Below are 18,619 nucleotides of genomic sequence, written 5' to 3'. Positions count from 1 at the left end.
ATAACTGCTTCTCCTCCACAATAACCCTCAACATTGGATCCTTCCAAGGATGTATTCTCAGCCCACTACTCCCCGTCCACACATGACTGTGTAGCCAAATTCCTAAACAATGCCATCTACAATTTTGCTGATGACACCACTGTGGTAGGATGGATATCAAACAACAAGTCAGAATAAAGAAAGGAAATAGAGTACTGGTGTCTGATAACAACCTCTCTCTCAATGTTGGCAAAACATAAGGACATGCCTCCCATCTACATCAATGGAGCTGAGGCAGAGAGCATCAAGTTCCTAGGAGTTATGACAACTAACGATGTGTCCTGGACTTCCCATGTAGATACAATGGTCAAAAAGGCACAATAATGCCTCTTCTTCCTCAGGTGTCATAGAAAATTTGGCATGTCCATAAGGACCCTCACCAACATTTACAGATGCATAGAAAGCATACTATCCGAATGCATAATGGCTTGATATGGTAATTGCTCTGCCCAGGACTGTAAGAAACTACAGGGGAGTGTATGCACAGTCCAGACTTTCACAGAAGCCAACCTCCCATCCATGGACTTCATTTGCATGTCTCACTGCTGTGGAAAGGCTGCTGACATCATCAAAGACCCCTCCAACTCTAGTAATGCTCTCCTACAACCTCTTCCACCCGGCAGAAGATACAGAAGCTTGAACACATGTACTAAGAGGTTCAAGAACAGCTTCTTCCCATTATTTGATTGATGAATGGACTTTCTAATTTCAAATAATGCTGATCTTGTTAATGTTGACCTTGCTTTGTGCATCTCCTGTGCAGTGTAACCAGTATGCCTTGCTCTGTCTAAGCACCCTTTGATTTTGATGTCCTTGTTTGATAATGATCTCCCAGTGTTACTTGCAAAATGAAGCTTTTCACTGTACCTAGGTACATGTGACTTCAATACATCAATCAAATCAAGGTTAACAGCCTCAGTCAGTGAACTCATATTATATGAGGTCCACCTTGCTGACCTCATTACAATCAGTAGAATCTTCAATCTGAAAGTAAACAATAATAGATCATTAAAGGATTTGCTATTAACAACAAATTAACTTAAGGTTTTCTTGTGATGTCACTCCTTGTTTTGTGTTGGACATCCAATTCTGGGCTTCAATTCATCCAGTTAAAACAACTTTACATACTATGAACCTAAAAAGCCAGCACAGTGTCTCTTCCTCTTTGCACTGAATTCCCATGCTGCTTCAAAATTCCCAAACTATATGCCCACCCAGGCTGTGTCTGACTCCAGACGTGCTCTTTCCTTCCTGCCGTGCAAAGCTTACTGATCATGCATTTTCAGCAGGGCCTAATTTAAATCAAACTCAGGTGAGCTGAGATGACTCAGTCCTGTTGAGCCTCAATAATAATCAACGACGACTGAGGCCTTATTCAGATTATTGATTGATAACTGATAACTGATTCAGTGGAGTCATCTACCTTGCTGACCTTTTAACGAGATGATTGAATTTTAATTTGTAAAATGGAGAAAGCAAATAAAGACTTAGTTCTATTCTCATGTTCTAAAATTCTTCAATTGTAAGCTCACTCAGGCTGTGTCACACTTTGGAAGCGCCTTCTCTTTCCTGACCATGGGAATCATATTGATTATCTGCAGCAACTGAGTAGGAAGCACAGAGGATAGGAAAGGTTTGTCGTTCTGGTATGTGAATCATTGGGTCAAAATTATGCATGTGATTGTTATGATCCCAGCTAATGCCGTTGACAACTGAGATCCCTGACTAATCTCAGACTTGGTATCCTAAATTACAAGTGGAGTTCCGCAGGGATCAGTTCTGGGTCCTCTGCTGTTTGTAATTTTTATTAATGACTTGGAAGAGGGAGTCGAAGGGTGGGTCAGTAAATTTGCAGATGATACGAAGATTGGTGGAGTTGTGGATAGTGAGGAGGGCTGTTGTCGGCTGCAAAGGGACTTGGATATGATGCAGAGTTTGGCTGAGGATTGGCAGATGGAGTTCAACCCTGCCAAGTGTGAGGTTGTCCATTTTGGAAAGACAAATAAGAATGCGGAATACAGGGTTAACGGTAGGGTTCTTAGTGAGGTGGAGGAACAGAGGGATCTTGGGGTCTATGTTCATAGGTCTTTGAAAGTTGCCACTCAGGTGGATATAGCTTGTAAGAAGGCCTATGGAGTATTAGCGTTCATTAGCAGAGGGATTGAATTCAAGAGTCGTGAAGTGATGTTGCAACTGTACAGGACTTTGGTTAGGCCACATTTGGAGTACTGTGTCCAGTTCTGGTCGCCTCACTTTAGGAAAGATGTGGAAGCTTTGGAGAGGCTGCAGAGAAGATTTACCAGGATGTTGCCTGGAATGGAGAATAGGTCGTACGAGGATAGGTTGAGAGTGCTAGGCTTTTTCTCATTGGAACGGCGAAGGATGAGGGGTGACTTGATAGAGGTTTATAAGATGATCAGAGGAATAGATAGAGTAGACAGTCAGAAACTTTTTCCCCGGGTACAACAGAGTGTTACAAGGGGACATAAATTTAAGGTGAAGGGTGGAAGGTATAGGGGAGATGTCAGGGGTGGGTTTTTTACCCAGAGAGTGGTGGGGGCATGGAATGCGCTGCCTGTGGGAGTGGTAGAGTCAGAATCTTTGGTGACCTTTAAGCGGCAATTGGATAGGTACATGGATGGGTGCTTAAGCAAGGACAAACGTTCGGCACAACATCGTGGGCCGAAGGGCCTGTTCTGTGCTGTATTGTTCTATGTTCTATATAGTAAAAATACAATCCCATTAATCTCAACAACATCCCATTGCAATTCCTAAATGCTACAGAGAATTCTAGTGTAGAGAACTCTTCTCTAAAACCACGGAGGATTCTTGAGAATCTAACAGCCTCTTGATTCATCATTTAACTGAGTCTAAGGTTTCTCAGCTTCACATAATCCCTTAAGGATTTTAGCCACTACTGATGTGAATTTTTTAAACTAAATTCCTTACAATGAGGTAGCTTACTTTTAACATAGAGTCATAGAGATGTACAGCATGGAAACAGACCCAAACTAGTCCCACCTGCCAGCACCTGGCCCATATCCCTCCAAACCCTTCCTATTCATATATCCATCCAAATGCCTTTTAAATGTTGTAATTGTACCATCCTCCACCACTTCCTCTGGCTGTGTGAAAAGGTTGCCCCTTAGGTCTCTCTTATATCTTTCCTCTCTCACCCTAAACCTATGCCCTCTAGTTCTGGACTCCCTGACACCAGGGAAAAGACTTCGTCTAGTTATCCTATCCATGCCTCTCATGATTTTGTAAATCTCTGTAAGGTCACCCCTCAACCTCTGACGCTCCAGGGAAAACAGCCCCAGCCTGTTTATACTCTCCCTATAGCTCAAATCCTCCAACCTTGGCAACATCCTTGTAAATCTTTTTTAAAACCTTTCAAGTTTCACAACATCTTTCCAATAGGAAGGAGACCAGAACTGCAAGCAATATTCCATCAATGTCCTGTAGAGCCGCAACATGACCTCCCAACTCCTGTACTCAATACTCTGACCAATATAGGAAAGCATACCAAATGCCTTCTTCATTATCCTATCTACCTGCGACTCCACTTCCAAGGAGCTATGAACCTGCACTCCAAGGTCTCTTTGTTTAGCAACACTCCCTAGGACCTTACCATTAAGTGCATAAGTCCTGTTAAGATTTGCTTTTCCAAAATGCAGCACCTCGCATTTATCTGCATTAAACTCTATCTGCCAATTCTCAGTCCATTGGCCCATCTGGTCAAGATCCTGTTGTAATCTGAGGTAACCTTCTTCGCTGGTGTCATCTGCAAACTTACTATGTACCTCTTACAATTCTAAACTACCTTTTCTCTGCTTTATATATTCAGCCTCAGCAAAGAATCCTACAGAACTGGCCCACACGAAAACAAAAAGCTATTTTCCATGTGACATATGCTTCCCTTATGACCAAAATAATTCCAGAATCTTAATGTATTACATTGTTTATTTTAGAGTCATAGAAACAGACGGTTTGTTCCAACTTGTCCATGCTGACCAGATGTCCTAAACTGATCTAGTCTATTTGCCAACATTTGGCCCGTATCCCTCTAAAGCCTTCCTATTCATGTACCCATCCAGTGCCTTTTAAATGTTGTAATTGTACCAGCTTCCACCACCTCCTCTGCAGCTCATTCCATACAGGCACCCATACTCTTGTGAAAACCTTGTGCATTAGGTCCCTTTTAAATCTTTCTCCTCTCAGCTTAAACCTGTGCCCTTGAGTTTTGGACTCCCCAACCACGGGAAATGACTTTGACTGTTAACCCTATCCATGCCCCTCATGATTTTATAAACTTCTATAAGACCACCCCTCAGCCTCTGCCTCTCCAGGGGAAAATAACCCCAGACTATTCAGCCTCTCCCTAAAGCTCAAACCTCCAACTGTGGCAATATCCTTGTAAATCTTTTCTGAACTTTTTCAATTTTTACAGCATCTTTCCTGTAGCAGGGAGACCAGAATTGAATGCAGAATTCCAAAAGTGGCCCAATCACTGTCCTGTACAATTGCAACATGACCTCCCAATTCCTATACTCAATATACTGATCAATAAAGGCAAGTGTTCTAAATGGCTTCTTCACTCTCCTGTCTACCTGCAACACTGCTTTCAGGGAACTGTGAATCTGCACTCCAAGGTCTCTTTGTTCTGCACTTCCCAGGACCTTACCACTAAGTGTATAAGTCCTGCCCTCATTTGCCATACCAAAATGCAGTGTCTCACATTTATTTAAATTAAACTCCATCTGCCACCGCTTTGCCCATTTGTCCATCTTGCCTGCTTATGTGTGTGTTGCAATTGTCATCCCTCAAGTTTGAATGCATTATTGAAATTTTTTAAAACCCTGAAGGGAGATTATTATGGTTTCTTTTTAAAGTGGACTTTGCAAGCAGAAGGTTTGGGTGAATGTGCTATGGCCAAATTCAAAGGGAAAAATTAAGATAAAGAAAAATTACAGCAGCTCTGCTGAGAGGTAGATGAGGAAAAAAGTATAATATCATTAATCTGACATTGACTCCCTGATCACCTCCCTCCTTTTGTGAACAGTTGTCCTTGGGAGCATGTTCCACACATGACTTAATCATTCTGCCTGACTTAGACTGGAATAGTTCAACAATTTGGGACATTCTCAGTAAACTCCAGATTCTTTTTGTTCTGTAAGTTCATTTTGTTGGTTGTCTGACCCATTAGCTCTCAGTTCTGTAATAAGAATGAGTGCCACCTTGTAGATGAAGTATTCAACCAAGGCCGTGACTTAATACTTATAGACCAGATTAAAGCCCCTCCAAATATATCAAGGAGATAGATTAGACCTGAACGGTTATCTTGTTTAAAGGTAAGGTGCTGTGTTACTGATATAATTTGATTGATCACATTACTCAACTCTTTGGGAGAGTCATCCAATTATTCCCTTTCCATAGCTCTGTAATATTTTCTCTAGTATTATCCACTCTTCTTTTGTGACTATTCAAACCGATTCTACCATCCTTTCAGGTCGTACTCTCCGTCAAAAATAATATCTCTTCATGTCATGTCAAGTTATTTTATCCTGATTCCTGATGAAGGGCTTCTGCCCGAAACGTCGATTTTCCTGCTCCTCAGATGCTGCCTAACCTGCTGTGTTTTTCCATCACCACTCTAATCTTGACTCTGATGTCTAGCATCTGCAGTCCTCACTTTCGCCACCTTATTTTATCTGTCCTCTTAAATCTATGTTCTTTGATCATCATCCATTTTGCCATTGAAAAATTTCTCCATTCATTGAAACGTTTCTCCAATCATTAAGCATTCACAATTTTAAACTGACAGGTTAAGGTTCTCTGCTCAAAGTCAGTATCTTGTAAATTGAACCAATTTACATTATGATTTTAAAGGGATAATATGCCTGCTTTTGCGTGACCATGAAACCATAGTCAGTTGTCATAAAAATCCACCTGGTTTATTAATGTATTTTAAGGAAGGAAATAGTAATCCTTGCGCGGCCAACATGTAACCCCAAGCCTACAGCAATATGGTTGACTTTTAATTGCCCTCCAAAAAGCCAAACTGGGTACCCAGTTTAGGGGCAGTTGGGAATACCAGTGATGCCCTCATTCCAAGAAAGAGCACATTTAAAAACAACCTTTCCAAATCACTCCCTATCTCTATCATCCTTTAGCTACAACTCTCCAAGATATTTGAGTTATCCCAATTCTGACATTTTTGTACGTCCTCGATTTTAATTTTCCGCATTGGCAATGTGCCTTCGAATGCTGAGAATTGAAGGTCTGAAACTCCCTCTAGAGACCTCTTCATCTTCCAATCTCTCTTATTTCTTTAATGACACTGTTTAAAATCTATAAATTTGACCTAGCTTCTGAAGTGAGGCTGGTGAAATAATTTGATATGTTTTGTTAAATGACTTGGCTCGTTTGTCACATTATATGCTGTGTAAAAGTAAGTTATTGTTACTGTTGCTGTTTTCTCTCACATCTTGTCTGACCAGATTAGAATCAGTGAAATGCTGAATGTTTTAGTTTCATAGTATGTCAGTTACTCTACCAAGTAGATAATCTTCAGTTAAACACAGAAAATGCTGGAAGGTGTCATCAAATTACTTGTGGAGAGAAAAAAAAAGTTATCTTTTTATATTGTGACTTTTCTCTAGAGTTCTGATGAGTATTTCCAGCATTTTCAGTTTTTAGTTTAGATTCCCAGCAAGCACTGAAGTTTGGTTTTGTAGATAATCTTATTTTTTTCTGTGTGATGATACGTATGAGAAATTAAGGAATTACTGTACTTGCATTTTTCATGAATGTTAGTATACTTACATTTGGTTAACCTCATGCCTGCTTGCAGGAGATATTCTTTTGTGTTTTGGATTGTACTGATGGAATTCTCACTGGTGCTGAGAAAATGCTGGGAAATATTTTTATCCATGCTATTTCTGTATCTGACAAATGGGGAGCACTGAACCAATCAATACATGGACACAGAGAGAAGAAAGCTTTCAAAGAAATTATTCGCAGTTACATCACATTCCTAAATGGTAAGCCATTTTAACAGTTAAATTGGTCTGTGAATTACATAAATTGTATCACTTATTTAAATACTAGATTATTGTTTGTATCATACAATTTAATTGGAAACCATTGGCAACTTAGATAATATCTTGTGGTTGATCAGTTAATGCAGTAAAATGATGTTTATGCTGGAAGAAGATATCCACCTATGCTTGTCTGCTTGTCCTAAAGCCATTTAGTAGCCATCAGGTTTTTAGTGGGCTTGAGGTTAGCCTTCCCCCATCATGAGAGAAGACCCATCACTGGCAGGTAAACAATTAGAAAGGACTAAGAAGATTATCCACCTTTCTCTTCATCTGAATCTTGTGGGTAATTCTTATTCAGTATTAATCACCTCTTAGCCTTCAGTTGTCCCAACTCAACATTCACTTTAATTTTTACATCCTCACCATTACATGTTTATTGTCCACAATCAGTCTCTCTATAGATTGCACATGAGTGCATTGAGAATTTGAAATACTTTTCTTAATCTTTTTCTTACTCTTCAGGCAACATTAACTAGTTAGTCAAATTGTGATAGTCCCTCCAAGCCACTCACCATCCTGGCTTGGAAATATGCTGCCATTCCTTCAGTGTTGGTGGGTAAAAATCTTGGAAATGCCTCCCAAGTAGCATTGTGGATATAACTGCACCAAGTGGATTGCAGTGGTTCAAAAAGACAGCTCATCACCAATTTCTCAAGGGCAACTAGGAATGGACGATAAGTGTTGGCCCAGCTAGTTGTGCTCACATTGCATGCATGAATGAATAATTTAAAAAAAGCTTTACATGTAAAAGTCCTATTCAACTGCATATTTTCTCAATTCTCTCCATATATTAGTTACTTTACATGTAACAAATCACTTCTGCACATTCACTCAGCGCCATTCCAAACTTTCCTGAAATTCAGGTAATCTTATCAAAAGATGAAAAGCAGTGAGTGTCAGTTATGAGACCTTTGCTTAATCTTCCGTACACAGTTGTTATTTTGTGAGTGTAGCCAGATTGTGAACTTCAATTCTCTTACAAAATTCATGGGCAAGGAAGTACAAGTCCCCCCCCCCCCCCAAAAAAAAAAATCAGTCAACATTATTAACCTTGTTAACTTTCAACATATGTACATTAATATATTCCATTGAACTACACCCAAGGTGAGTTATTCCTATTTTCATTCTAAATCGGGCATCTCAATAATTGCTATTTTATCCCATTTAGAAGTTCTGGAGAAGCTTTACTATTCAATAAAAATATTTTAAAATGATCTTTAATGCATAAATTAAGCATTCCCACATTGTTTCCAGGATAACCATTTGTTGCTTGTTTGGCCTTCCTTAAAAAAACAACTTTTTCTCAAAAATAATTTGCTAGATTATACTAAAATTTTCTTTTTTAAGTTATCCCAAATGGTCAATAATGGTGTTGCTATGCTGATAGGTATTAAATTTATTTCTTCCTAAAACAAATTTTCAATTTTTTGATATAAAGAAACAACCTAGACTATTTTCATTAGCTTATTTTTAAGGAAATTATTTGTTTATCCCTTAACTTCAAGTGAGTTCCTGTTGGAGTATTTGTTCATGGCAAGTTATTTTTTTCCGAATTCAGTTTCAGACACAATTGTGCCCAGGTTTGGTGGATTTAAGTATTTTTATATCAGTCTTGTCAGGCATATTATGACACCTGTGAGCAGGCAGGACTTGAAACCAAGAATTTTGGGCAGCAGTTGAAGTGTGGTAGTAGGGGGTCTTGTAATTCAGTGGTAGTGTATCTATTTCTAAAGTCTTGGGGTTCATGTCTCACCTATTTATGGAGGTATATACTAGTATCTCTGAACAGCTTGACTATAAAATATCTTTAAGTGTGGTGAAGAGTTTCATGCCATCCAGTGTGGATTTTTTTTGTGCAATCTTCTACTTTTCACCAGTTATGCAACTGAGATGTCAGATGTGTTTCTTGCGCAATCTTGTGGAGCATGAGATAGAAATGGTTGCCCATTCCTGGGACTTTCTGGCTTCCACATCCATTGCCCCATATTTAAAGTCTCGCTAGTCAACGTTTCAGTTTCTGCAAGCCAGAAACAACTTCTCATTCTGTGCTGTTGATATTTAAATTGACGCAATGTCTCAAAAGAAACCTGTTGGACTAAAACTTGGTGTTGCATGATTTTTAACTTTATCAAAAGAAAGGCAGACTTGCCCCATGCTGCATAGATAAAGATCTGCAAGTGTAGTCGGATGAGTACTGAGGTCAGTTTTCTTCCATGTGGACTATCTCAGGAGGCCACAGCAGTAGACACCCTAAGCCTGGACCCAAATTGCAGCATGGATAAGGGAAGGTTCCCACATGAAATGGAATGCTGCACAGTGCATTACAAAATGCAACAAAATAGAATCTGGTCTCATGGTGACCATGTAAGCACTTGTGATTGTTGTAAAAAAAAAAAAATCTGAATACTAATGTCTTCAAGGAAATAAATTTGTTTATCTGGCCTGGTCTACATGTTTGACTCCAGACCACAGCAATGTGTTTGACTTTTAAATGTCCTGTGAACAGGCATCTGTTTCTCCTTTCTATTCTGTTCACAAGACTTACGGTCTACAAGGTTCCTCTCCAGTCATTTCTGCTGACTTTGATGCGTTGAGTGTTTGAGATTTATGCCAGCGGAAATGTGCCTTACGGTACCATCATGTGGGGTGCTTTCTTATCTAGTAGAGGGTGCCGGTGAGAGGCAACTGTGGAGGGTTCTGGGAGAAGTTGGCTCAATCACTGTGACTGAGAAGAGAATTGCAAAGGGCCTGGTGCTCATCAGGAGGAAGAGGTTCTAAAAGAGGGTGCTGATGAGAAGCTACCGAGGAGAATTCTGAGAGAAGTTGGCTCAGTCAATGCGACTGAGAATAGGATCATGACACAGGCTTGGCTGCTCAGGAACCCTGTGGAACGCTCCTCCTTCTATATTTGGGAAATCATGGACGCTTCTAGTGTCCATGCCAACTATGAATAAGTAAAAATCACACAACACTAGGTTATAGTCCAACAGGTTTAATTGGAAGCACACTAGCTTTCAGGATGAAGGAGCGGCGCTCCGAAAGTTAATGTACTTCCAATTAAGCCTATTGGACTATGACATAGTGTTGTATGATTTTTAACTTTGTACACCCCAGTCCAACACCGGCAGCTCCAAATTACAAATAAGTATGTTCAGTTGCCACTACTGATTTGCTGCATGGAGTTCCTGGACCTATGAATGGACTCACTATGGACCATCCATGAGACTGACAACATCATGAATAACACATTTAGCAAGCTGGTCTCACCACCAGTAAGGGTCACACAGACGGAGAAGTGTTGGGTGACCACCAGGAAGACCTATATATGTGGGCAAGCAGTGTAGGAATCCTCTGTGGCTATTTCCCTCTCAAGCAGGTGTACTGTTTTGGATATTGGTGGGGGTGATGGACTCTCAGGGAAAAGCAGCAGCAGCAGCCATATCAGTGGCACCACAACCAGCACTGTTGTATAGCAGAGAGGGTTGAAGTGACAGTTGCAAGGGACCCTCTAGTTAGGGGCATGGATAGGCATTTCTGTGGCTGTGAGTGAGACTCCAGAATGGTGTGTTGCCTCTCTGGTCCAGGGTAAAGGATATTCTGAAAGGGAAGGGTGAGCATCCAAGGGTTGTGGTCCATATTTGTACTAATGACATAAGCAGAAAGAGAGGTGAGGTCCTGCACAGGGAGTTCAGGGCATTAGTTTGGAAATTGTCAAGCAGGACTCTAGGGTTGTGATCTCAGGATTACTTCCTGTGCCACATGCCAGTGAGGCTAGGAATAAGAATATAGTACAGTTAAATACTTGGCTAAAGAGCTGGCATAGGAGGAAAGGCTTCAGGTATGTGGATCATTGGGATGTCTTCTTGCGCAGGTGGGACTTGTACAAGAAGGACAGGTTTCATCTAAACTGGAGGGCACAAATATTCTGGCACAGAGCTTTGCTAGTGTTGTTCGGGAGAGTTTAAACTCGTGTAGCAAGAGGGCGGGATCTAGAGCAATATGTCAGCAAGTAAAATGACCAAGGCCAGTAAGACTAAGAAGAGGAAGAGATAGGGAGAGGTTACTGAACACAGCAGGACTGGTGATCTGAGGTGCATTGGTTTAAAGTGGAGTAAAGTGTTGGTAAATGTGAGGTCATCCATTTTGGTAGGAATAACAAGAAAACTGACAATTATTTAAGTGTTGAAAAATTGCTTCATGCTGCATGAATCACAAAAAGTTGGTTTGCAGGTGCAGCAAGTAACTAAGAAGGCAAATGGAATATTATCCTTCATTACTGGATGGATGGAGTTAAAAATAAGGAGGTTATGCTGCAGTGGTATAGGGTGCTGGTGAGGGCAGACTTGGAGTACAGTTTTGGACTTCTTACTTGAGAAAGCATATACTGGCACTGGAGAGGTTCAGAAGAGGTTCACTTGGTTGATTCCAGAGTTGAGAGGGTTGCCTTATGAGGGGGAAGACTGAGTCTATACTCACTGGAATGTAGAAGAATGAGGGGGAGATTTTCTAGAAACATATGAGGTTATGAAGGGAATAAATAAGATAGAAGCAGGGAGGTTGTTTCCACTGGGTGGTGAAACTAGAACTAAGGTACACAGCCTCACAAATAAGGGGGACCAGGTTTAGGACTGACTTGAGGAGGAGCTTCTTCACCCAAAGGGTTGTGAACCTGTGGACTTCCCTACCTAGTGAAGCTGTTAATGTTGAATGTTTTTAAGGCAATGATAAACACATCTTTGAACAGTAAAGGAATTAAGAGTTATGGTGATTGGGCTGGTAAGTGGAACTGAGTCCATGAAAAGATCAGCCATGATCTTATTGAATGGTGGAGCGGGCTAGATGGGCCACTTGGTCTACTTATGCTTCTATCTCTTATGTCTTATGTTGATATTTGGGAGCATGTCAATATAAAAAAGGAGGTGGTGTTGAGTATTTGAAAAGGATTGAGGTAGACAAGTTCCTACAACCTGATGGAATCAATTCCAGAATGCAGAGGGAGGCAGGTGAGGAAATTGCTGGGGCCTTATATGAAATCTTTGTATCCTGTTTAGTGAAAGAAGAGATATCACAGGACTAGAGAATAGCCAAAATTGTTCCTTTGCTTAAGAAAGACCGCAGGGATAAGCTGGAAAATTTCAGGCCAGTAAGCCTAATGTTAGTAGGAGGGAAATTATTGGAGAAGATTCTTAGGAAAGGATTTACTCACATTTAGAAAAATATGTACTTATTAGTGACAGGCAACATGGCTTTCTGTGGGGAAGGTCTGTCTGAGAAACATGATAGACCATTTTGAGAAAGTGACAAAGGTGATTGATGATGGCAGTGTTGAGATGTTGTTTATATGGACTATAGTAATACCTTTAACAAGGTCTCTTATGGCAGGCAATAAAAAAAATGAAATTATATGGGTGAGCTGGTAATATGGATGCAGAACTGGCTTGGTCATAGAAGATGAGAGTAGTTGTAGAAGAGTTGTTTTGACTAGAGATCCATGACCAGTGGTATTCTGCAGAGATCAGTGCTGGAGCCAGTGGTTGTTTGTCATACATATTATAGGATGGGGTGGTCTGGGAGGGATGCTCTTTGGAGGATTGGTGTAGACCTGATGGGCTGAATGGCCTGCTTCCACACTGTATGAATCCCACTTTAAACCTCCTTCTTCACCTTCATCCACCTATTGCTTTCCCAGCTACCTCCCCTCAACCCAAAACCCCTCCCATTTATCTCTCTGCCCTGACCCACAAGCCTCATTCCTGATGATTTATAGGAGAATGTAGGTAGTCTGATTAGTCAGTTTGTGGAAGACACAATGGTTGGGGGAGCTGTGAATAGTGAGGACGATTGTCAGAGGATACAACAGGGTATAGATAGGCTGGAGACTAGGGTGGAAAAGTGACAGATAGAATTTAATGTAGACAAATGCAAGATGATGCATCTTGGAAGGTCTGATAGAAGGCTAAAGTGAGGACTGCAGATGCTGGAGATCAGAGTCGGGAATGTGGTGCTGGAAAAGCACAGCTGGTCAGGTAGCATCTGAGGAGCATAAGCCCTTCATCAGGAATGAGGCTTGTGGGTCAGGGCAGAGAGATAAATGGGAGGGGTGTTGGGTTGGGGGGAGGTAGCTGGGAAAGCGATAGGTGGATGAAGGTGAGTGAGAAGATTTGATAGAATCCATACAGTGTGGAGGCAGGCCATTTGGCCCATCGGGTCCACACCAATTCTCCAAAGAGCATCCCACCCAGACCCACCCCCTGCTATAACCCTGCATTTCCCATAGCCAATCCACCTTACCTGCATATCTTTGGACTGTGGGAGGAAACTGGAGCACCCAGAGGAAACCTACAGGAAGAATATACAAATTCCACACAGACAGTTTCTCGAGGGTGGAATTGAACCTGGGTTCCTGGCAGGGTAAGGCAAAAGTGCTAACCACTGAGCCACCAGGCCACCCATGATGCAGGAGGGAAGGATACATTAAAGGGCAGAGCCCTTAGAAGCATTAATGGAGAGATCTTGGCGGACAGGTCCTCGGTTCCCTGAAAGTGACAACAGAAGTGGATAAGGTGGTCATGAAGGCATATAGCATGATTGCATATGGGGGCATAGAGTATAAAAATTAGCAAGTTTTGTTGCAGCTGTACAAAACTTTAGTAAGCCACATTTGGAATATTTTATATAGTTCTGGTCACCACATATTTAGAAGGGCATTACAGCTTTGGATAGGGTAGGGGAAAGGATACCATGATGTTCCCTGGTTTGGAGGGTATTGGCTATAAGAAGAGATTAGACAAAGTTGGTTTGTTTTCACTTGAATGTTGAAGGATGAGGAGTGACCTGATAGGAGTTTACAAAATTGTATGGATAGAATGGATAGTCAGAATCCTTTTCTCCGGGTAGAAATGTCAATTATTATGTGACAAAGGCTCAAGGCAAAAGGGTGGAACTTTAAAGGAAGTGAGAGGCAGAATTTTTAAACAGGTTGATAAGTGCCTGGATTGCACTGCCTGCGGAGGGGATAGAAGCAAATACAATTGCAAGGTTTAAGAGTCATCTTGACACATGCATGGATAGATTGGGAACAGAGGAATATGGACCGCATAGGTAAAAGATCTTTAAGTTTAGAAAGATATGTGATAATGCTGTCACTTTAAAAAGATATGTCGTAAAGGCAGACATGCCAGTATCTAGCTTAACAATGGCAGGGGAGTGGCCAGTTCTACCACTTCAGGGTCTTTCTCGTTTGGCCTAGCTGTAGCAGTCACAAGATGCTAGTGTCCAGAGAAAGGTTCCAAGCCTCAGTGAATGATTCCTGACTGCTTTCCTCTCAGAAATCTCTTTGGAAATTGTTCACTCCTGCATGTAAGGATTTGCGTTTCAGTTTACCTTTTAACCAATAGTTAAGTTATTCTAAGTTCTGTTTGCTTTTGTTCATGTTTTAACTGCAGTGTTTACGTAAATTCTGTTTTTCTTAAAGCCGAGTGTTTTGACCAGCTGTATCGTACCTGGAGTATCCACTTCACACCTGCCTTTAAAATAAGAAAATAATAGGCTCTAGGCTACCAATTAAAAATATTTTGAGTGGTCTGGCCTGATCCATAACAGGCATTATACGTGAGAACAGTCTTGGTGGACCGAATGACCTGTTCATGCATTTTACTCTTTGTTTTTTGCAGGATCTAAGTTGGTAGAAAGGATAGACATGTGACAGATGAAATATAGACTATAGAAATAGAACATAGAGAATAATATAGCACTGAAACAGGCTCACTGTGCCGACAATGATGCCATTCCAAACTAATCCTGTGCCTACACAAAGTCTATTTCCTGTCTGTTGATGTGATGTCTAAGTGCCTCTTAAACTTTATCGTCATATCTGCTTCTACTATCTCTCCTGGCAGTGCGTTCCAGGCATCTACCAACTTCTGTGTAAGAAAACTTTCATCACACATCTCCTTTAATATTTTACCCTCTTACCCTAAACCTATGTGCCCCTAGTATTTGACACTTGCATACCTCCGACTACCTACTCTATCCATGCCTCTCATAATGTTATGTTCTATCAGGTCGCCCCTCAGCCCATGATGCTCTGGCAAAAGCAATCCAAGTTTGTTCAACCTGTCCTTATAGCTAATACACTTCAATTTAGGTAGCATCCTGATTAACCTTTTTTGCACCCTCTCCAATGTCTCCACCTATTTCCTATAGTGTGGGGAACAGTTCTGGACACAATACTCCAAATGTTGCCTGACTAAATTTTATATGCTGTAACATGACTAGGCAATATTTGTATGCAGTGCTCAAAATGTTGAAGACAAGTAGGCTGTATGCCTTCTCTACCATCTTATCCGCCTGTTTTGCCACTTTCATGGAGCTATGGAATTGAACCTCAAGATCCCTCTGTATATCAATGCTCCAAAGGGTCCCACCATTTACTGTAAACTTTCCTCTTGTAGTTGACTCCCAAACTTCATCACCTCATACGTGTTCAGATTAACTCAGTCTGCAATTTCTCTGAAAGTAAAGCTACCTCTGCACTGCACCTGATGAAACTCCCACGACATGTGTAGCACCATTTTAGACACAGAATGAAGTGTCCTGTAATTTTTAAACTACTTCTTAAACTACTTTTTAGACTAGAATCATAGAACCATAGAAACCCTACGGTGTGGAAGCAGGCCATTCAGCCCATCAAGCCTATACCAACCAACCAAAGAACTTCACACCCAAACGATCTCTCCTAACCTATCCATGTTACCCTGCATTTCCCATGGCTAATCCACCTAGCCTGCACATCCTTGGACACTATGAGCAATTTAACATTGCCAGTCCACCTCGCCTTAAGTGTTCTGTAATCTTTTAAACTAAATGTAAAGTGCCCTCTGTGCTATTCTGATCAAACACTCTCAGGAAAGCAATACAAAGGGTTAGGTGCATAGCTGCTCTACTTTTCAGAAGTGAAAGTAAAGCTCTCTTCACTTATTTTAAACTGAAAATGGAGGTTTTAGTTTAAAATGATCGATGGAGTTGGGCTCTGGACCAATGAGTGGGTATTTACAGTTGGAAGAGGTATTTATAGTTGATGAGGATAGATGGGAGCAATTTATAGCTGACAGAGTTAGAAAGTGTTTACAGCCATCGGGGTTGGTAGGTTATTAACAGTTGACAGGGTCAGGAGGTTTATACAGCCGTCGGGGTCAGTGGGTTATTTATAGTTGACAGGGTCAGGGGGTGTTTACAGCGATTGGAGTCAGGGGTTATTTACAGACAACAGAGTTAGGAGATGTTTACAGCTGTTGGGATCAGTGGTCATTTACCGTTGACAGATTTAGGAGGTATTTACAGCTGTCGGGGTCAGGGGGCTATTTACAGCCGACAGCATCAGGAGGAGTTTACGGCTGTTAGGGTCAAGAGTTATTTAAGTTCACAGATTTAGGAGGTCTTTACAGGCTTTGGGGTCAGAGGGCTATTTACAGCTAACGGATCAGGAAATGTTTACAGCCGTCGAGGTCAGAGGGCTATTTACAGCTGTCAGGGTCAGAGGTTTATTTACAGTTGACACAGTTAGGAGGTATTTACAGCCATTGGGGTCAGGGGGCTACTTACAGATGACAGGGTCAGGAAGTGTTTACAGCTATTGGGATCAGAGGGTATTAACAGTCGATGGGGTCAGGAGATGTTTACAGTCGTTGGGGCCAGGGAATTATTTACAGCCAATGGTTAGGAGGTATTTGCAGCCTTTAGGGTCAGGGGGTTATTTACAGCTGATGGAATCAGATGGGTATTTACAGTCGACGGAGTCAGGAGGGTGTTGACAGCTATTTGGGTCAGAGGGTTATTTACAGCTTTTGGAGTCAGATTGATATTATCAGCCAATGAGGTCAGAGGGTGTTTACAGCTGTTGGGGTCAGGGGCTGTTTACAACTGATGGGCTCTGGAGGTCATAGTCATAGAGTCATAGAGATGTACAGCATGGAAACAGACCCTTTGGTCCAATCCATCCACGCCGACCAGATATCCCAATCCAATGTAGTCCCACCTGTCAGCACCCGGCCCATATCACTCCAAACCCTTCCTATTCATATACGCATCCAAATGCCTTTTAAATGTTGCAATTGTACCAGCAGCTCATTCCATACACGTACCACTGTCTGTGTGAAAAAGTTGCCCCTTAGGTCTCTTTTATATCTTTCCCATCTCACCCTAAACCTATGCCCTCTAGTTCTGGACTTCCTGACCCCAGGGAATAGACTTTGTCTATGTATCCTATCCATGTCCCTCAATTTTCTAAACTCTATAAAGTCACCCCTCAGCCTCCGACACTCCAGGGAAAACAACCCCAGCCTGTTCAGCCTCTCCCTATACCTCAAATCCTCCAACTCTGGCAACATCCTTGCAAATCTTTTCTGAACCCATTCAAGTTTTTCACAACATCTTTCCGATAGGAAGGAGACCAGAATTGCAAGCAATATTCCAACAGTGGCCTAACCAATGTCCTGTACAGCCGCAACATGACGTCGCAACTCCTGTACTCAATATTCTAACCAATAAAAGAAAGCACACCAAATGCCTTCTTCATTATCCTATCTACCTGCAATTCCACTTTGAAGGAGCTATGAACCTGCACTCTCAGGGACCTTACCATTAATTGGATAAGTCCTGCTAAGATTTGCTTTCCCAAAATGCAGTACCTCGCATTTACCTGAATTAAACTCCATCTGCCACTTCTCGGCCCATTGGCCCATCTGATCAAGATCCTGTTGTAATCTGAGGTAACCTTCTTTGCTGTCCACGACACCTCCAATTTTGGTGTCTTCTGCAAACTTACTAACTGTATCTCTTATCTCGCATCCAAATCATTTATGTAAATGATAAAAAGTAGAGGACCCAACACCGATCCTTGTGGCACTCCACTGGTCACAGGCCTCCAGTCTGAAAAACAACCCTCCACCACCACCCTCTGTCTTCTACCTTTGAGCCAGTTCTGTATCCAAAAGGCTAGTTCTCCCTTTATTCATTGAGACATAACCTTGCTAACCAGTCTCCCATGGGGAACCTTGTCGAACGCCTTACTGAAGTCCATATAGATCACATCAACCACTCTGCCCTCATCAATTCTCTTTGTTACTTCTTCAAAAAACTCAAATCAAGTTTGTGAGACATGATTTCCCACGCACTAAGCCATGTTGACTATCCCTAATCAGTCCTTGCCTTTCCAAATACATAGGAGAAAGTGAGGACTGGAAATCAGATGCTGGAGATCAGAGCTGAAAATGTGTTGCTGGAAAAGCGCAGCAGGTCAGGCAGCATCCAAGGAACAGGAGAATTGACGTTTCGGGCATGAGCCCTTCTTTCCAAATACATGTACATCCTGTCCCTCAGGATTCCCTCCAACAACCTGCCCACCACCGACATCCGGCTCACTGGTCTATAATTCTTCTTAAAGTGTGGCACCACGTTCGCCAACCTCCAGTCTTCTG

General features: G+C 41.6%; 1 protein-coding gene across 1 annotated transcript in view; it reads left to right on the top strand.

Annotated features, from left to right (window-relative positions):
* Window positions 1-18,619, top strand: part of LOC122540182 (dynein axonemal heavy chain 8-like) — a 1,370,012-nt gene that overhangs the window by 83,571 nt on the left and 1,267,822 nt on the right. The window contains exon 5 of the mRNA XM_087976825.1: window positions 6,893-7,082. Within this exon, the coding sequence (XP_087832951.1) occupies window positions 6,893-7,082 (190 nt within the window). The remainder of the gene's footprint in view (window positions 1-6,892; window positions 7,083-18,619) is intronic.

Source organism: Chiloscyllium plagiosum, unplaced genomic scaffold (assembly GCF_037043375.1).
Source record: "Chiloscyllium plagiosum isolate Xiang-an unplaced genomic scaffold, Cpla_swu_hap1 HiC_scaffold_3, whole genome shotgun sequence".
Lineage (NCBI taxonomy): Eukaryota > Metazoa > Chordata > Chondrichthyes > Orectolobiformes > Hemiscylliidae > Chiloscyllium > Chiloscyllium plagiosum.
This window is presented reverse-complemented; position numbering and strand designations above follow the sequence as displayed.